This window comes from Eucalyptus grandis, chromosome 5 (assembly GCF_016545825.1).
Source record: "Eucalyptus grandis isolate ANBG69807.140 chromosome 5, ASM1654582v1, whole genome shotgun sequence".
NCBI classification, from domain to species: Eukaryota; Viridiplantae; Streptophyta; class Magnoliopsida; order Myrtales; family Myrtaceae; genus Eucalyptus; species Eucalyptus grandis.
The window spans coordinates 58,799,228-58,820,156 of NC_052616.1; the positions used below are offsets into that span (position 1 = coordinate 58,799,228).

General features: G+C 39.5%; 3 protein-coding genes across 3 annotated transcripts; all 3 read right to left on the reverse strand.

The window, feature by feature from the left end:
* LOC104416119 (magnesium transporter MRS2-I) lies at positions 1–14,542 on the reverse strand. Its single transcript, XM_039313984.1, is given in 17 exon segments — positions 1–170; positions 284–358; positions 361–418; positions 584–613; positions 725–769; positions 1,494–1,538; positions 1,637–1,656; positions 1,659–1,754; positions 1,757–1,792; positions 1,795–1,859; positions 2,355–2,434; positions 6,225–6,346; positions 6,434–6,584; positions 7,445–7,458; positions 7,461–7,515; positions 9,063–9,290; positions 14,399–14,542. Coding segments are annotated over 17 exon segments (1,434 nt in total).
* Positions 14,543–14,562: 20 nt separating this feature from the next.
* LOC120294082 lies at positions 14,563–15,216 on the reverse strand. The gene is made up of 3 exons (XM_039313985.1): positions 15,097–15,216; positions 14,945–14,974; positions 14,563–14,856 (listed from the first exon to the last, which is right to left on the reverse strand). Exons 1-3 carry the CDS (start codon positions 15,214–15,216, stop codon positions 14,563–14,565), a joined length of 444 nt encoding a protein of 147 aa, XP_039169919.1.
* Positions 15,217–15,224: 8 nt separating this feature from the next.
* On the reverse strand, positions 15,225–16,994 carry LOC104456132. Its single transcript, XM_039313986.1, has 5 exons — positions 16,982–16,994; positions 16,736–16,913; positions 16,197–16,291; positions 15,962–16,113; positions 15,225–15,473 (listed from the first exon to the last, which is right to left on the reverse strand). The coding sequence occupies exons 1-5, from the start codon at positions 16,992–16,994 to the stop codon at positions 15,225–15,227; spliced, it is 687 nt and encodes a 228-aa protein (XP_039169920.1).
* Between the last annotated feature and the right edge of the window lie 3,935 nt (positions 16,995–20,929).

A 20,929-nucleotide genomic window follows, 5' to 3' on the forward strand; every position in this document is an offset into this window, starting at 1 on the left:
TCAGCCACACCAGTATAACAGTTTTTTGCTATCCGAATCAAAACAAAGTCCATCCCTCATGGCCCTGCCCTTTAGTCGTCCGAAAGGCCAGCTTGAGAGATGCAAGTCAAGATCCAACCAATCCCTATGACGAGCGTATGCAATTATGAGGATGAATAACAATGCGCAAAGCGGTTCCAGTCAGGATCACGACCTACCAGCATTAGGACACAGTTTTCTTTTTTTAAGGAAAAGTGAAATCAAGAAGAGAAGTCGAAGAGATGAGACGATGAAGTTACTAATCAAAGGTTCAGGCCTATCCATTTGAACATGTAGCCATGGTTAGTGTTCCAATCATAGGTATATTTCACGCCAAAATGCCAGCAACCAAAGAATAGATGGACAAACAAACAGTTCCTGAACTCAGGAAGAGCTCTAGCTGCAACCGTAGACAGAGAGTCAAAGAACATCAAATAAATCAATTTAACAACTCTGGACATAAGCAACTAAATGAAGAGGTGAACAACTTGGGTACACATTTAAAAAAGAAACAATTGAGAACATGAACGCACACAATAACAGTGAGAGAGAGAGAGAGAAGCACCTGAATTAGCTGATTCCGGTGATTATCAAACTGAGAAAAGAAAGTACTTATCCATGCAAAACTTTTGCTTTTCCCGTTTTATCTACTTCTGATTCTCTTTACAGAAACATGCTATACAACTAACTTAATCAATCAAGTTACCTGGATGTTAATGTAGTCCTCAGTGTCGTCGATATATTCCCGAAGCTGCACATGAGCAACTTAGGCAAATCAAATTTTGAAAAATGGACATTATACAGAAAATCAAACTCTCAAAAGTACAATCATTATAGTCATGCATCACAACGATCTTGAGCAAGCAAAATGAAAATTTGAATAACTATTTGACCAGAGCACATAACGGATTAATCAGTTCAAAATTTCCAACTAACTTAATGGCTCCGGAAATTAACACAAAATCAAAATGTCTATAATTTATCTGCTACCCTGTAAACAGAAAAGCAAATCATTATGAAGAGATTGTTTTTATTTTAGTACAGGATATTTTCGACTTCAATTACAACAACATCATCACAAATTTCATTCTCCCAACACCATGACAACTGTTAATTATTGACCCTGTACTGATGTAGAAACCTATAGTCTCTTCCTGGCAAAGAGAAATTTTTAATTGATTCCTTAAGCTCAAATATAGTAATTAGACAGGTTTCATTTAGCCATCCCAACTCACATGAGAGTGGAAATACTAACAAAAGAATTCCTGAATGATCATTCCTAATATAATCATGTATCACAATGATGCCGACAAAAATGACAATTGTCTCCAGCACAAGCATCGCTGAAATTCATTACCTATCTAAAGTATCAATGGACGCACTCTGCAAGATTTTTACAACAGATAAATGCAGGCAGAATACTACAGCAACTAAAGGATCATGCAGATAATTCCCTATGTAATACAAGTACTTACTGTTGTCAGCTTGTTCAATGTGCCATCAATTTGCATAAAGTAAGCCTGAGGGGAAAAAAAAAAAAGACATTGATGCCTATTCAAGAAACAACAGAACTTAAAAATACCATCCACAATAATATCAACAGGAAATAGCTCAAAACCTCAAGTAACATTTCCAACCCTCAACATCATCTTCGTCTCCACGAACTGTTTGCCACCTCACCCTACTGGCTCGAGATATTTTTGAGCCAATGGTAGGAAGCAGAAACCAATTTGGGCTCCTGAACCACTTATAGGGGAAGATGCACCAACTTGAGCTTTGACAAATACAAGTCAGCCATATCGTCATCATCATCTAGTAGTTGCTCAAGCTCATCCCCTTACCTGCAATACCACAAATACCTTTCAAGATGTTACCTCCTACACGTCAAAGGCAACCCTGAAGAAGACACCCGTGTATAGTGACAGAAAAGTCCATAATGATTGAGAATATCAACAATAGGTTCTGTTCAACGATATTCCTCTAAATAGAGCGAGAGAGAGAGTGCAGTGTTCAGTCGGACACCATTTCATGAAGACAATAAAATCTATCTCGATTATTTACATATTAATCAAGTACTCACTTTTCATACAAGCTCATCTAAATACTCAATTTGAAGATACAAACATATTGTCATACATAGGATTGTCAGTCAGTCTAGGCCAACTTAAAGTTGCATGAGTACATAGAATCAAGAAAGACAAGGACAACTCAAAATTTATGTTACTCGCGAAGATATCATACTCAGTCGAAAAATCATAGATAATGGCAAGGTAAACCATTTCGATTTCAGCAATGACCCAGAAGTTATATAATTTTGCAGGGAAAAATTGACTCACAGTACCTTTTGCACCCTTGATGTTAGCCTTGTCATCGCACTCTTCAATTTACGAACCCTATCCAAGTTACGGCTGCTAATCTACAAAGACCACAGACAGCAGACATGCAAATTTAAGAGAAACATTTCAAACTGAGATTGAGCATAGAAGCATGATTGACCAGCCAGCATTAAGACATCGTTGTACAATTCCAAGCATAAAGAGTAATGGCTCGATTAGTACAAAAATCTGTGTTAAGCAAAAGAGGCAAAAGCCCCATAAAAATTAAAAAAAAATTGCTTCATCTCGATCAATCAACACGACCACAACAACAAATCTCTAGGAAAATAACAAGTAACAAAATTCAGCTGATCATGCATGTCGCGACCCATTTTTCGGGGTGTGAACCACCTAGGGTTTGGCTAATGGATTGTTAAGCCTAAACTTAACTCGGGCTCTCCCAAGCCCATACCAATTCGCGACTTTCGGTTCAAGTTCTTAACATGCAAATTTTTTAATTCGGAGTCGCCACTAATCTATTTTTGGTGGGTTGATTAGAAACCCGAGTAAAGTAATAGGAGTTTTACTTTACTCCTACGAACCAGAGATTTGTGAGTCCGGGACTTGGTTACACTAGATTTCTCTAATGCCCTTTCGGTACCATTCTTTTAATTTCAAAAATGTTTTTGCAGACAGCTTGAATTGATTTTAAATTCTAACATGTGAGGTGACCATGCAGTGAGCAAACCACCAATTTAACACTCAAGAAAGCAAATGAATAAATTGCAGGACTTACCTCATAGCAACGAAAGCATCTGCGTTGTTAGTTTAGAATTCACATCAGCAGCCTTAAATATGATTTCTAATTAACACGCAATTTTTGTTTTGTTTTCACTTAATTAATGAAAATCATGCAATATGCAATGCATGCCACTAATTTAACATGAAATGATATGACATGGCAACATGACTTAGCTATATGACCTAAGCAATATGACATAACTAAGCATGTAGTCTATCCTAAGCATGAGATGATTTATTCTAAATAATTTTTATTTTCCATGAGATTCGAAGTTAAAGAAATGCAACACTTAAACATGCAATCTAAATTAATCTAATGACGGGCAATTTCTAATTAAATGAACCTACCAAAATTACTAAATGACATGCATTGTATGAACCTAATTCTATATGACGTGCACATTTTTATTTTCCTAATAAGCATGCAATCTATCATAATATGCAATGACGTGCAAAGAATGCCCTAATTTAATTTTTCTTTTTTTATTATGAAATTCGAAATTAAACTGCCAAATAATTAAACATGCAACTTAAATTAAACAAAAACTAACATCCTAAATGAATGCTTTTTTGGATTTTTATTTAAGAAATTCGAAATAAATTTCCTATCCTAAACATGCAACATAACCTTAAAACCAGTAATATCCTAACATGCATTTAACCTAACTCAAATAAATATTTTTGGGTTTTTCTTTATGGGTGCAATCAAATAGAGGCATCAAGAAAGCACGGCACCAAATCAAGCAAGATATCATCCATGTCCATTTAATTTAGGAAATAAATTGACGAATCGCATCTCGCGCATGAGATTGATCGGCTAATTTTTAAATAAAATCACGAATCGTATCTCGAGCGTGAGATCGGATTGGTGATTTTTCCGTGCGATTGCGGTCGTATTTCGGGCATGAAATCGGACCATCAATCATATGCACGTTGCGAAATTAGGAAGATTTCCTAATTTGAAAGGCCACTCAAATTACGGACATCATAGCGTATCGGAATTTCCATCACATGCATCAACGGATATTTCAAATGAGGAAACGAAATATTCGAAATCAAATAGAACGAAATTTTTACCTAATCCGATATTGATTTCCAAATTTGGACCTTGCGCAATCGGACCGATCGCAATCGGCGGGCAACAAGGTGGTGGATGACAACTAACAATGGATCGTGGTGGCGATCTGCTGCAGACGGAGGTTCGGCTTGGAAAGCAGCCGAGATAGTGGATTCACGGTGATGCCTCGATGATTTGAGACAAGTGATGGCTCACGAGGCGGTGGGGAGGTGCACAGCTAACTCCCAGCCTTACGACATAGACTTCTCGGCATGCCTGCAACACTAGGAACTTGCAAAGACAATTAGGAGACACCTTTCTTTGTTTTCTTTTATATATATGCACCAAGATCTATGGTGGAGGATGATGACTAAGTGGAAACTCCCTTGCTACGTGTACCCTCCTCAAGGTCCAGACGGTGGGGAAATTTTGACTGGCTTCGCTCGCTGGATTCGGATGAAATTCAATGGGAAATCTGGGTCTCGCTAAGCGGTGCCCGGACTTTGCTGGAAGTTGCTCACCGACCTGGAATTGCTGGAGATTTCGCTGCAAGGACTAACAAACCAAGCCAAAAATCACCACTCTGCTTCGTCTCTCAGGGTATCGAGTTCCCTTGTATTGATTTTCTGTTGACCTACAAAGAGAAAAAGAAGCAAGAAACTTTTTCCCCTTTTTTTACGTCTCCTCCCAATCGTGGCTATCATTTTCTATATCAGGGGATTCAACCAACATTAGAATATTTCAAGGAATGGCAACAGAATATATGGGAACCAAATTAACCGAAATTCTTTTGATGTCACGCGTTTCCGAATTTGGACTTGTCGGACGGCGGAGTGGGGATGGTCACCGTGGCTTGCAAATCACACTGGGATCATCGAGAGCGGAGTCAATTCATGTGCGGTGGAATCCTTTCTTCAGACGTGTGGATGTGTTCTCTGCTTCTTTGATCAGCACACATCTTTATAAATTTTTAAAGTACCCACCGCCACATGTTGTTTGGATGAGCGTCAAGGTGGAGCAAATTGTAGGATTGAACTGCTGGGATTCGTGGCTCACGGGGATGCTTCATCGGGGGATCACGACGCAGCTGAGGATGCTAGTGCAGCAGCTCGTCCCGATGGTGGTCTCACAGTGGGGGCAGCGTTGTGAGCATGAGAGCGCGCGATGTGGCCGCGGGACTCACGTGGCAAGGGAATCTCGACCAAGCTTGGTGAAGCACTCTATCTCTCTCTTATCTCACGGTGTGTCTCTGTGTATTCAGAATTGCCCTCAATGTGGCCATATGTATCAATATGTCCGCCCCTTTTAACCCTACGTATGTTTACTTATTTATAGGGCACGGATTAGGTTTTTAAATTTTCTAAATCCATATCCACGAAGATTTCTTTTCGAAACGCAATATTTGTTTTTTTCCAAACGTAATATTTGCTTTTGAATTGAAATCTCACAAAGATAAATCCGTAAAATATCTCCGAGGATACAGGCTTTGACCGATTTGCTTTCTTTGTGGGCTTAGTCTAGCCTGTCAATTTAAAGCTCGGAACCATTAATTCGAACTCATCCACCACCGATCCAATAAACAAATGCAAAAATGCAAATGCACTTAAATCTATATGCTATGCAATCAATTATTTTTCCGGAATAAAATTGACCCCTAATTTTTAATGCAATAAATGACTAATTAGGTCGCCAAAATTTAGGTGTCAACAATGCATAACATCACATCAAGCATGCAAAACCAAATGGACCAGTCTTCAAGAGTTCACCAATCACTCAGGCATAAAATCCTTAGAGGGAAGTAGAAATGCCTGGAATTCGACAAATGAAAGCTACACTGAAGAACATTTCAATCAGTAAAACAATACCTATTTTCAAACAAATAATATTATTAGTTACACTAAAAACTGCAAATGGCAGTGTTCAGCCGCGTATCACTCCTTTAGAAGGAGAAGCAACAAAAACAATTAAAGAACCTTAACAGAGCATTTTTATTTTTGGTTTATTTATTTCGATGGTTAAGTGAATCTACTTACTTTTGAGGTGAGCTCATCTAAAGCAGGATAAGCAGCAGTCTCCAATTCAGTAGTACGTGCTGCAAGAAAGCTACAAATTGCTTCCAAAGCTACCTCCACGGCGCGAAATTCAAATGGAGACTCTGCATTGCATCATATAACAACTATTTAAAGATGGCCCGCTTACAACAAATCCAATTTGAAAGAGCCAACTCAAACACACCCCATACCATCATCTTCCCCAGCTTCAACATCATTCTGTACATGAGAGTACTCTTCTGCATCATCTTGACCCTGGCATATGGCATTTACAGCTAATCGCCGTTGGAGCTCCTCAACAACTGGTATAACATTTATATCTGATGGGTCTCGAAGCAACACCTACAAGCCAATAATGCAAGTGCCATCGCTACTTATGATATAAAACATGAAAATAAACTGACCCAGAACTAACTTAGTTCTTACATAAGGAGAAAGAAATTTCCCACTAGAAGATATCAAATTCCATTCTTGCACAACCATTTAAGTATTTCATAAGAAAGGTTGTAATTTATCTCTGGGAAAAAGCATGAATATAAGTACCTAGCTAGTTAAGCAGTCTAACATAAAAACAGAGACACCTGTTCGTGCAAAAGGTCTGCGTAGCTGAACGGCAAAGAGGAAATATCTAAGGACTTGAGGATAACGAGAAAGCTGTGTTCAGTCATAATTGGCTGGAAATAAAAGGAAAAGGCATATGATAATTTCAGAATTGAAGGCTTTTACTGTGTTGAACAGTTGCCATTCAAGCTTGCAACTGAAAGACAAGTTATGCTGAACCAGGGAGAAAATCAGTGCTCGGCTAATTAAGGCCCGGCGACTAAACATTTAGCAACCTCAGAATTCCAGTCGATGGTACTAGAACTCATTGCGATGAAAAAGCACTTCATCAAATGTAAGAAGAAAACTCAACTGAATTAGTCAAAGAAACATGAAAACATCCCAAGCTAAACCAAAGCAAGCTCTTCCGATACAGAAGTGACGACACACGGGGCTTCCAGACTTCACACAAGTACCGCTCTGCTCAAAACCTCTTGGCAATGATAATTGCCTTGATATGCTGCAAAAGTTCAAACACCCACAAATGCAACAGTGAAAAAAAAAAACCGAAAGTCAGCACCAACAATTCAAGGAACTTCAAGAAGAAAGAGAGAGAGAGAGAGAGACCCATTTATAAACAAGACTGAAAAATAAAAGGGGACCTCCAAATTGAGAAGATGGTCCTCTCACGGCCGAGGATGGTGCAGGGGTAGCACAAGAGCGGGTCGACATGTTACTCTCCAAGGTGCTTGTTTCTTCAAAATAGAATGATACTTAATTTTACTTGCCAATGGAAGAACACTGCATCTAGAAAGTAATCTCTTTGAGAAAGAAAAGGCACCATTACATTGTTTCGTGATGCACATTTCCCACTCTTTTCAATCTTACAGTATTTAATAATGTCCAGCATTCATATAATATGAGGGCTTCCATACTTTGGAACATTATCTCGTGACATCCCGATTTTTCAAATCTGATTTCAATTGAATAAATTGGGCTTTTCGTCGACGCGCTATAGTGCTATTCTCTCGAGTTGGCTACTCATGAGATAACCTGGTCTATCTAGAAAAGCAATTAAGGAATCAAAACGCAATGGACTTGAGAATTTGACTAGGAATTAACCGCTTGACCATGTCGATCCGTAAGAAACTTTACGGCATCGTCGATCGATCGAGACGTAGATAGGTCGATTCGATTAAGATACATGATCAGGTGTGGGTGATTCCACCCGATTGCAAAATTCTCATCAATCGACACTAAATTGATTTTCGACGTTTGGGTACCCCGTGTCCGTAATTGAAACCTCGAGATTTTCACGACAATCGAGAGTCGCCAATGTGTCGAAGATGCACTATGTGACTCGAGATAAATCGATCACGGGTCAATTGCACAAAAAAATTCCTAAAAGTTACCCAAAGATTAGGTCATGCTAAGCGCGCGGATTGAAAATAACCGTGAATTTGAACCCGATTTCATAAATCCAAAGTTCCGTGGTGTCACGAGCTATTTTAGGGACATCGACTCATTCTCGAAAAATTTTCAGAGATTCCGAGGTTTTTACGTAAATGGATTCGGACATCACATAAAATTAACGGAAATTGATCGCCGAATTGGCGATTTTCACTTGCAAACCGAGCTATATGACGAAGGGACTTGTAGAATTATGTGGACTTTTCTACATCAAATTTGGACATCAAATTGAAGAATTTGGGTGGAAGTTGAAGCTTTATTGAGGAAATTCGGAATTAGAAAAAGGGCAGCATTTGTGGGCATCAAAATGAGTTTAATTGTGAAGATTATTGCAAGAAAATATTGTGAGATAAGGGATAAGATTGAGCACTATTTGGGGACCAAGCAATTAAGTTTTTGGATAGGTTTATGGACTTTTCTCTCTCCCCGAAGCTTCAGTCGCACGCCTCACTGGCCTCCTCCTCCTTCGCATCTTCGGGCACGTCTCTTTCCTTCAGTCAAAGCACCCCGCACCCCACGTACGAAGCAGCTTCTGCTCTTGCCTTTCCTTCATCCTTTTGTCTTCAATTGAAGTCTGCAATTCCCCACGTCTGTTCTCCACGATTTCCCTCCATCTTGCTGCCACGCCATCCACCGGTCAACTCTTCTCTTCAGCAAGGCCATTGTTGACCGAAGAAGCCCAGAGCTCCACCGAAGACCTAGGCCCACGCGTCTTCAATTTTGCCGAGCTACCACCGTCTGAAGAAGCCCCCACCAGCTTCTCCACCGAAACAGTTTCGGTCTTGCCGCGCTGCCATCTCCAAAGCCCACCGAAGTCAGCTGAGTTCCTGCTTTGTTGACCCTACTGCCGTGTGTCTTCATCGAGCAAACGGCCAGCTCGCTCGCGCCAGCAACGTCCCAGCTGCCACCTCTCACGTCCGCGTGGTCTTCCCCAGCAGCAGCTCTTGCTGCTTCCTTCGTCCGCATCTTCAGCCCTTCATCACCGAAGCCAGCAGTCCAGCGAACTCCCTCCTTTGCTGCTTCTCTCGCCTGGCCCGGCTTGCACGCCAGCCCACAGCCCAGCCCACGAGTTCACAGAATTCCTGCAGTAGCCCAAGCTGTCGCTTGTGAACTTTCAGCCTTGAAGCCCAGAAATATTAGTCCAGCAGGCCCATTCTGTTCAGTCCATCAACAGCTCACTTCCAATTTTAGTCCAGCAACTTCAGCCCGTTGAGTTCAGCGAAGCCCGTGATTTTGAGGCCCAAGCCCACGAAGTCGACCCGCTCAAGCCCATCCATTCAAAAGCAAATCTCATATGGACTGAGATTTGCTAGGCCCGCTTAGGCCCAACCCGAGTGTCGCCGACGCCGTCGAAAATTCGGATTTCGGGCCGCCGTGCCATTGTCGCGGTGAACCATTTTCCATAATTAACCGGTCATTTTATACTCTAAACTCTGCTTAGTAGGCTAATGATGTTTAAGGGTGTTTAGATTTATTTTATTAGGAATTAGGTGATTAGTTAGATTAAATTAGAAATGTAATTATTTAATTGAGCATGTTAGGTGGTTAGCATGGTTTAGCTAAGGCCTAAATAAATTGTACTGTTTATCTAGAAAGGTTCAATTTTTCGGGTCCGTATTGGTTATTAATTTAATGATCCCGCCTAGGTTTATATTTTTAGAATTTAAATTGATTTATTTAATTAATTTCAGTAATTATTTAATTATTCAATATTTTCTGGAAATTAGACCGAGATAGCGGTAACCAAAATTTTGTGCGATTGCAATGGTGTGGTTAATTTCTACAATTGAGTGTTAAATTATGCAAATTGAGTGCCGATTGGATTTTTGGTATTTAATTCTAAAATTGTGAATCTCCAATATTTATTCAGAAAATCCCGAGTGTAGGGTTTTGACACCGAAAATAGTTTTTAGTACTATATGAAATAGGATTTCAAAAAGGAATAATATCAATTTTCTAGGTCAAGTTGACCGTATACTTACACACGAGTAATTTCATGTGAATTTATAATATGAAGAAAAAATGCCAAGTTCACCATTTTAATTGAATCATTTGAGTGTAATGCACGGTGCCTTAGGCCATATTTGAGTGATTGTGTGATCGTTAAGAGAAATCGTCCCAAGCTGTTAAGCTGGAACATTATCCCTATTTGGGATACCCCGGACAACGGAACTGGTCGCAAGAAATTCTAGACCCTATGCTCATTCGTGAAAGCTGTCTAATAAAGAGACGTCACATGCTCAATGGGGTGAGACGGCTCGGCGATGCCAAAAGATTGCCGAACAAAGAGTAGGCCGTGTTATATGCCGAGATCAAAACTAGGAACGCATGATTAATTGAGTGTGGCGTTTCAATTATTGGAGCTTATTTGTTGTTCATGCTCTCATGTTGTCTGTGATATAAATTGTACTAACCTGCATGGTGGATCTAAGATGAGATAAGTCTCATTGATTGTATGATTGTGTGATTAGGACACTTATGTGCGTATTTCCTCTTAATTGGGGTTTAAAGCTTAGACTCGCTAAGATTATATCCGTGGGACAACATTTTCAGGGTCATCGAGTGGAGGACCTAGAGCCGAGAGGAGGTGATCGGCGTAGGTTAGTTAGGACCGCTTCTTTTTGGAAGACCAGTCTTTGTAATCCTTGGCCATAGACTTTTATACATGACTCAAGATATATATAAAAGCATATTTGTTTGTGAATCTATTTTCATGCTTTTCTATCCCGAGATGATTATTGTCGTGATTTATAATCTGTTTCCGCATGTGCAATAAAACAAAGTTTGGCGACAAATCATGGGAAGTCGCAAAATTATCATTGACCAGAGAGGGATGGGCACACGCTCGAGATTCGGAGCGTGACATTATCCATACTTGCTTTTGATTTTGTATATTAAGCTTTATTTATTTATTTATTTATTTATTTATTTTGTCAATAATTTATCTAAGTTTATTAGCTATCAAGGCATCAAATTTGTGCATTTTTATTTTATTGGATATTGTCTAAATTTGGAGATCCTTTTGAGAAACCTACATGTTAGCTCAATGCATTTTGGACGGTCTAGATTGATTCTTTTGTCCTTTATTTTTTATTTCACCTTTTACCCTTTTCTTCCTTTCTGAATCTACCCTCCTGTCCGTTGCACTACACGCCACGCATGCATCACGCGAGGTTGTTGTTGTCCGCCGTCGTCCCCGTCGCCACTGTGCCCTCGCCGACACGTAGTCGTCCCCCAAATTTATCTAGTCAAGGCCGACGAGAGAGAGAGATGTTTGAATATCCAGGGCATCTTGATATTTCGGAGTAGGGTTTCACGAGAATTTCTAGCAGACTATAGCACAACCTGGCGAATCAATCAAAAGATAACAAAAAGAACGAACAATTTGTTTTTTTTTTTTTTGTCATCCTACTCACGCCTACTCTATACTCACTCGACTTTTTGCCTCTTGCAGGCAGAGAGAATAAACCCACTCCGAAACTTACTGCCCCTACCCCATCCCCCGAGAAGGTGGGGATTTGAAGAACGAACAAATTATTAGACGGCTTTATTTTTTCTAAAAGCTTAGACCGTTAAGAAATCGGCCGAGAAAGACGTGGAAGGAAGAAATTAATTTCCATTAAACTTTTGTGCAGACTAGGACTACAATTTAAGCTAATTTATTGTGATAACAATAAGAGTACATCATGCATAATGACACTGCAATCATGAAACTTGTTTTTAGTCAATTCAATCTTAAACATTTTACAATTATGTCAATCCAGTCCATTAGGCTAATTTTGGCTAGTAGGATCTGACATAGGTCATCTAATTCAGTCCTAAAATATTTTTTACCAATTCAATCATAAAATTTTTGCAATTATACCTATTCAATTCATCTAAGCGCCGATGTGGACATCAGCCATCCAACCAATGCCGACGTAGTAATTTTTAAATAATTTTTAAAATTTTTAAAATTTTTATTAAGTTTTTATTTTTCCTCTTCCTTTTTCTTTTCTTTTTTTCTCCTTTTCCTTCTTTTGCTTCTTTGCCCATAGTGGCCAGCGAGGTTGGATGAGGGCCGTGAAGCCCTCATCGGCTCATGGACTCTAATGACGGTCATAGCTCTCTCTCGGCCTCTACTGCATCCGGGCGAGGCCAACTTGGCGCAGTGAAGGCGACTCGCCCACAGCTTGGCGAGACCATGGCAGCCTTTGTCCGAGCCATGGCCTTGCTAGCTGCGGGCAAGGTAAAGAAACAGGAAAGGAAAATAACAAAGTTAGTTAAAAATTGAAAAAATTATTAACAAATTGCCACGTTAATATTGGTTGGACAGTCTTCACGTTAATGCCGGTCGGCAAAATTGACCGAATGAACTAAATCAACACAATTACAAAAGATTTAGAATTGAATTGACTAGAAAAACAGGTTAAGACGAATTAGTACAATTGTAATAAGTTTATAATTTTTTTTTTGGTAATTTTCCTTTGAACATGTATCCATGGTAGTCGTTCCAATTATAAGGTATGTTCACACTACAAATGTCGGCAACAAAAGAATAGATGGGAAAACAAAATAGTTCCTAAACTCGAGAGCTCTAGTTGCAACCATAGACAGAGAAAAAAAGAGAGTAGAAAACAGAAAAATAAAAATTAATAAAAATTCGAAAAAAAAAATTATTAAAATATTATTAAAAATTATCTATGTTGCCGGTCGTACCACGTAAGACCGCTGACTTCCACATTAGCAAATTTCGATCAGAAATGACCAAATGAACTCAACTGGTAAAATTAAAAGGTTTAGGACTAAATTGACAAAAGTATAATAGGTTGAAAAAATGGCACATGTCAATCTCAAAGATGATGAACTTCTTTAAACACTTAAGCAGGGACTAGGGAGTAAGGATTACAAATTGAGTTTTATTAATATCTCGTGATGTTTGAGTTTTATTTGTATTTCTTTAAACGGCAGCTATCGTTACTAGGGTAATATTCTTTCCTAGAAGGCGAAATTCATCCAAACAATTGAAAAGGAATCCTTATTCCGATGGACGGTATTATTTGGCACGATAATTCATTTGATGATTCTTTGTTCATAGAAATCAAATGAGGTTTTAGGATATTACCGTGCAATATTCGATTTGAGCCATAATTGCTCCGTGGTAGTTGGTGAGCCTTTCACAATAGGTTTATCAATGTATCCAAAGGTTACTATTCTTTTTACATAAAATAGCAAATGCCCGAAGCACAAATCGGCCAAAGGTTTGCTCAAAATGTAATTCGAACTTATTGCCACAATTGCCGTGTGGTATGCGACTAATGTTGATCTCTCCAGAAAGGATTAGTACTATGGTGGACTATATGGACTATATGGACTATCTCCCCCTAATTGTAGTCTTTCACCCCAGGCCCAACTTGCCTGTTTGCTGAACGGCCCAACTTGTCAAGCTAGTTCTTACCAAAGGAGATATTTGCCGGATTCCGACAATATTTTTAAGTTGAACACAAAAAATCATTTGTACTTGACATGTAACATCGAGGGAACTTAACATTCAAATGGGATATTGAGTTCTCTAAAGTTTATGGTATTGCTCGTATTCACTCACTTTTAAAAGTTAGACTTTTGTGACTTCTATCGTCGAAATATCTTAATTTGAAGAAATTCAGTCAATTCATTGATTTAAGTTCAATATGGAACCCCGATTTTGCATTTTAAGAAATTAGAATAGCATAGATTAATTCATTTGCTCATGTATATGATCGTATGTGGACAGTACCGGACGAAGGGAAACAGAAGGACTTAGGAACAAGAATTTCTTGCTACAAGATAGCACGCATAACATAGTCAATCTCTATATTTATTAGATGAAATGGCAGTAAGGCCCTGAGAGGCTGTTATGGCCCGAAGCACAGGCGCATTACAAGCATATGAAAGTAAATACCAGTTAGCTCTCTTGTGATCAAAGAGGCTAATATTAACACACCACACTTGTAAAACACACTTGTCACACCTTATACACTCCACACAACCAAACATGCTTCAAACTGAAGCTTGTTACTTTAGTGTTAGCGCCAGCGAAGGGCTCCGCGCGTTGCGAGCCCCCTTCAGTCGGAATCGGAATGGCAACACATGAGGCAAAGATCGTATCTCATGAATCGGCCACAGACAGGGCAGTACAAATCCTCGAGATCGGTATAATGTGGGACGTAGGCGTGCAGGCACATGGACTGTCCTTGAGCGTCTTTATACTTCTTCTCGAAACCTTCTGCAAGAGCCGTCCACCAAAACTCGGCAACCTGTTCCGTCGCCATTTCTATATCGCTCAAAAGGCCTACATGCTGCACCTGCAGATCAGGCCCTTGGTGAGGATTGCAACCCCGCCTCTTTGACAGGCCTTGTATGCTTCACTCATCTCATATACCATGCGATCACGCAACGGGTTGCTCTCAATTTTCAGGATTTGCACAGCTTGCAACCTACAGATCAGGCAACTCCTTAAGAGGGTGCGGAAGCGCCTCATGTCCTCAATGGGAATTTCCCTAATACTAGGAACTCCGCCGCCGGCATCAGCTGCGGCTACCTCCACAGCAGGAGGTCCCCAAAACAATATGTACTCATCCTTAGCCTGTATGCACATGACAAGTGTTAGGTGTAAGATTACTAGATTCATCTCCAAGCATGAAAGGCAAATCTAGAAAGATGAGCGTGTTTACCGCATCCGATGTCCCATGCTGGACTACCAGCTCTCAATACTAGCTGAACCCAACTCCATATGCCCATCCAGGATGGGTGAATTCATTCCCTGTGTAAGGGAAAGCGTTCGTCCCCCATATCCGAGCATGGGCATGGCATCTGTGTTCTCCACCCGACCATGCGAGTCCAGCACCACAACCATGGTTTCTCGCTTGAAATGCCACTCTTCCTTGATATACTTAGGTGCCCACGTGTTCATTCTCTGTGGATCTACCCTATAAGCCCATGGCATCAGAGACTTCAAATTTGGCAGTGCTTCCAGTCCTTGAGCCTTCCATCCACAATAGGGATCCAAACAAGCTCATAGAGCGTCTCCTTCTCGGTTTGAATAGGGTTATTACCATCTTCCTGGTCGTCCTCTTTAGGGCTTTTTCGAAGGCGTTGAGGATCTTCATAAATGATCCTGAGAGTCTCAATGTCATCCATAGAGATCTTTAGATGCGAAATAATCAGCAACACACTCTTCTTGCTGAACAACTCAAACCTGACCTGCACATGTCCAGTCAAGAAAAGAAGGAAGTGTATAAGCCGGTTAGTAAAGAAGCAGAAGCAATCAAAGAGCTACAATAATGAATGAGTTTGATACTTCCCAAAGTTACACAAAGATATCCAAGCATTAGTTGAATTTTTCCCGTTTGGTCTCTATCTAGTATTCGCCTAGGATATCAGGTATGCTTTACCAGTAAACTATTAAATACTGAAAATAGTGTTAAACCGAGTAACCAGTCTGGACACATCATATAAAATTAGACATATTCTCTCCTTCCTCTATGACATAGAGAGCTTCTAAGGAAATATCTAAACAAGCAATTGATAAATGGAGAATTTCTTGGCTTCTGCCTTCCTTAAAAAAAGCTAATAAACTATAGAGGAATATAATGTGTTCGCCATTGCACGATTGTTGCTTCCGCAGTATACATTTCCTAGAAAATAGATTGAAGAAGGGGCGAAAAAAGGAGATTCTGGAGAGGGCAAACCGGTTTGTCATTGGGACCAGTAACAATTGGATCCTGGAAGGAATCCTTCGCAGTAAGCAGTGAATTCAGAAAGTCCACGATGTCCCCCGTAGCTTTGACCTTTTCCACGTACTTATGATACTCCTCCATCCGGTCTATCCGGTCTATCCGGTCTAACATCAATGAAATGGACATTAAGCCGTCTAAAACGAGAAGGAAATCAACGCTCAATATTAACTATTCATGACAGGTCTACCTATTTCCCTCTTGCAATCCCAGAGCAATGCGAGAACACTTGACGCTAGAGTATGCAGTTCCAATGGTTCCGCTGATCTGAGATGACTGCCATAACTATGATTCAGTACACCAAAAAGCAGAGCCCCATATTCTTATGCGTTACCATGCAGTATCAAGAAAACCGCTGGGTCATAGACAGGGCATATAGCAGAGAAAAGTGCATATGAGCAGTCGCATGGTTCGATGCGAGTGTTCCCGTTACCTCAGTTTTCAAAATCTAAAGGGTCTTAACAACGGGAAAGACGGAACAAGCGAACAAAAGGTGTATTTTCTCTCGGGGGATGTCGAGAAACACACGGCACACTCATGCAGTATCCGAGAAGTAAACCAAGAAGCTGGCATCGTACTTGTCATCATCCATAAGCCAGGCGAAATAGTCCCCGGCGGCCACAATGGCGATGATGGCCTGGCAGCTCCACTTGGGCATTGTCGAAATGCTTCTGCCAATATAGGCACGCGCTTCCCACGGTGCTGTGTCACCAGCTTCTCGAGATTAACCAGGAATTGGTCCAGTCCAAGAGGTCGACGACCACCTCGTTGAGAGGAACTTCCTTTTCCGCCTTCTTGTCAGATATGAGCTTCTTCTTAAGTGAGCTCAGGCCCTTCAGGAGGGCATTTCCGCCCTCGGAAGGATCTTTGGAGATGTACCAGAATTCACCGTATTGCTGAGCGAAGGCTGTGAGGACCAACAGGAGTTGGGTGGTTCATCGATAACTTGATAGCGTCGAGAATATGCCCCGCAACCTCTCTTCTGCATCTCTGCCGCGCTCAGCCTTGCATGCCATCTGAAGAAGGAGGAGGAGGTCGTTTTGACTTTATTATTATTATTTTTACTTCTGAAATCAAATAAAAGCATCCCAAGTTTATATTGAAATTGTTATACATTTGTATGTTTTAATTTTGACGAGGAATTAAAAAATAACATGATTAGCTCTATATCGTGATATGAGTCAAATGTTACATATAGCCAGTATGTTAAAATCCATTAGTATAATGTTATTGACATTCTCCTTTAATAAAAACGAAACCTCGGAATTCACATCATAAATAGTAAAAAGGGTTACTACCCGAAAATCCCAAACTGTATATCCGTGACAAATTTACCCAAAACTATTTTTTTGACCATGAAAACTCCAAACCTGGTACACCTATGACAAATTTATCTCAAACTATTTTTTTACCATGAAAACCCCAAATTTGTACAAATATGACAAATTTACCCTAAACTAATTTATTCGATTGCAAACCCAAAATTGGTAAATTTGTGAAAATATACCCTCCACAAATTGGATTAATACCACAAAAATCACTAAAATTGTAAACTCGTGACAAACGACATATAAATCCCAAATCGGTATACTAGTTATCTATCAAATGTAATTTAACTTAATAATTTGACAATAAAATTTAACGAAAACTAACATATAGTAAATTTGTCACAAGTGTACCAGTTTGGAGTAAATTTGTTAAAGGTATACCAATTTTGGGTTTTTGGTGGTCAAAAAAATAATTTTGGGTAAATTTGTCACAGGTGTACCAGTTTGAGGTTTTTCAGATATTAACCCTAGTAAAAATGAGTATTTCTTGCAAAGCTACTATTTTTGTCTTCGAGACTGCATTTGTTATGTGGGAAATAAATCAATTGGAAAAATTTTCTTGAAAAATAATTGCTTGAATTATTTACAAAATAGTGAAAAAAATGAATCAAAAATATTTTCATCGCTCACAGTGGATAAATTATTTAAATTATACAAATGATTTTTATCAAGAAAATAATTTTTAAATCATTTATTTTTTGTGAAATAAACGAAGCTTAAGATAAGAATCGGCAAGAATTCTAATGTTGTATTTACTTATGTTCTATGATGAATGAGAAACAATTGCTTGTGTGCTGAAGCAACATTACATGAACTCCAGCTTTCACCATCCTCAAGTTGTTGCTATTTCTTGTTTTAGTAAAAGTAAAAGCTTAACATGTCTACATAATTGCCCCACCTAGAAGAACGCAAAAGTTTTTCAAACCGTGTCACTCGCTTGATGAATGTAAACGGGGCACTTTGACCCCACCGTGTTACCAGAACTAATAATAATGACAAACCTGACTCCTGATCTCGTGTATTACACGTGAAATTTCGCTCGAAATAATGGTTTGCGAGATATCATTTGAAACCTGCAATAATAAAAACTAAAACAATTAGGTGCAATTTCTACACAAATTCAACATTAAGAAATGATGCCGGTCCCTATTCAATACCTTCTCGTGGCTCTCATCGACAAGCGGGAAGACGCCTCGAAGGATGTTGTTGACGATTTCTTGGAGATCATTCACATTGCACTTCTCTTCAATAGAGGAATCATAAACTTGCTTTCCTATCGTCGTGTCTATGAACTGATGATTGTTGATGAAGTTGATTATGGCCGAACTGGTCACAATACTCGCCATGCTGCTGCCAGGAGAGGGTTTCTATGTATCTTCCCGATGGGAGGACGAAAACAAGAGATCGAGTAACTTAACAAGGAGGAAGAAGAAGACGAGTGACGTGCATGTTCATTTTCTCTTGCGTCCATCTCTTTATATAGCCAACCTCGCAACATGGAATGCATGCGAAGCGGAGAATAATGCTTTGATTAGTTGGAAAAGCAACATAGTTGGTGATGGGATTATCCCACATAGATTATAGAAGGGGTTAATGGTCATTTTATAAACATGAGAGAAAGCTTCATCGTTAAGTTAGTTTTTGGAACGAAAGGCTCAAGATCACCCAACACCGGTTTCAGAGCCCTTACCAACAAAATCTGAACGTCACATGTGAAATATTGGTTATAATCAGAAGGGGCTAATGATTGAGTTGTAAGTATAATAGAGTTTTTAAAGATATGATAAATTCAATACTGTTAGGGAAATCCCTTTTGATGTTTTGAAGATGACAAAATAAATCAAAGGCTACTAACGTGTTTGATGGTTGAGTAATAGACCATGCAGATGTTAGAACATGTAGAGGATATTATCAAAGTCGAAGACGACCGTAAGATTGAACGTAACACATGTCCAAAATATATTCTCAAGATTTTGACTTCGTGTCAAAGTCCGAAGACACGCACTCAAGACTCAAAGTCTCGAAGACCGCGACTTTAGTCAAAGTCTGCTCTACATCGAGTCCGCTCACTCGACAAATTCCAAACCGAACGTGAATGCCGAACCGAAGACACTCTATGTCAAGCCGAACCGGGTACGTACCTTAAAGCTAAACTGCTCGTGCGTATATGTTCGACCTGACAAAGTCTACAGACAGATTGTAAAGTCTACGCACCAAATTGTAAAGTCTACGACTCATATTGTAAAGTCTACGACTCGACTTTACATCCAGATTCAATGAATCGTAACTCAAGCCCAATCATACAACAGCCTAGGATCCGTTTGGATTCCACATCAAGATTGATTTGATTGATTCAATCTAATTGATTGACGATTGGATCTTGAAGACAAGAACTTTCTATACGAAGAAGCTTTACTTATGGAAACCAAGATTTCGTTTGTATGAGCGATCGGAATCAATTTGGGATTTTACTTTGTCACTCAACAACTACCAAATCTTCTAGATACAGAGTCCAATGGGTATATTGGAAGACGATTCTCCGGATACTGTCCAACGGGTAGTTTGGAAGTGGAGGAGTATTTAAGGAGATCATGGACCGATGAGCAAGTAAAAGACGGAGCGTAGAATTTATAATTCCAAAGTCTGAGCGACTTTTGATCATATACTTGTCTCTTGAGAGCTTAAACGTTTGTAATCGTGAGAGAAATACCAAGAGAGTGACTTAGTGAGATAGTGTGATCTACTAAGTGTTTGCACTCAGTTGTAATCTCTTGTTGATTGCATATTGGAATCCAGCCAAGAAGGCCGTTAGCGTGGGAGAGTGGACGTAGGCTTGGATTAAGCTGAACCACTATAAATCTTGTGTTCTTATTCTCTTCCCTAACTCCTTTATTTTGTTCATACTAGCACTCTCAAATACCTTAAAGTGGAATTATAAATATTAAAGATAAAAGTCAAAACTCAAAAGCTAGACGACATGTTACTCTCCAGGGTACTGCTACTCCAGAACGTAACGATACTTACTGGAAAGACGGACCGTGCAGCCCAACGCACGCCATGCAAAATGGGAGAATGACGCTGATTGGTCCCAGCTTAATTATACCCTTAACCAAATATGTCCCCTTACAAAAATTACCTTCATTAGAGGACGATAGAGAACTTTGAAATGCCAGTATGTCAAGATCCCAACTTTGTCTATGTTGGGAGGAACCGATATGATCATTGAATTATCAATTGTTGAGTTTAATGCATCAAGGATGCGAAAACTGAACACATAAGACTGCAAATATGAGAAATCGAATATTTGGATATGATAATAAAAGGGTCATCAAAATGGGCAATTAACTATTTATTAAAGTGAATCATAAATGAGTCAGCTTAAATTTTTTTTATATAATTTATAATGATTTGAAAAGAAAATTCAAGATAAATAAATTTTTTTCCGTCTATGACTACCTATCCGGACTTTTTCGGCCCTGACTAATTGAATGCATGCACTGTCGCATCCATAATGGGGGCTCTCCCAGCGCCGTCTGCTCCATACACAAGGCTCGAATTTGAGACCTTTTTTAAGGAAACCAAGCTCCTTACTACT

What these genes read in the sequence shown, in the direction of transcription:
- LOC120294082 (XM_039313985.1), bottom strand. Translation starts at nt 15,216, where the DNA reads ATGCCATGGGCTTATAGGGTAGATCCACAGAGAATGAACACGTGGGCA. An exon ending in TGCTGGACTCGCATGGTCGG is followed by an intron (nt 14,975 to 15,096) that starts GTGGAGAACACA and finishes TAGTATTGAGAG; the next exon opens with CTGGTAGTCCAGCATGGGAC. An exon ending in AGCATGGGACATCGGATGCG is followed by an intron (nt 14,857 to 14,944) that starts GTAAACACGCTC and finishes ATGTGCATACAG; the next exon opens with GCTAAGGATGAGTACATATT.
- LOC104456132 (XM_039313986.1), bottom strand. An exon ending in GGATTGCAAGAGGGAAATAG is followed by an intron (nt 16,114 to 16,196) that starts GTAGACCTGTCA and finishes CATTGATGTTAG; the next exon opens with ACCGGATAGACCGGATAGAC. An exon ending in CTGGTCCCAATGACAAACCG is followed by an intron (nt 15,474 to 15,961) that starts GTTTGCCCTCTC and finishes GGACATGTGCAG; the next exon opens with GTCAGGTTTGAGTTGTTCAG.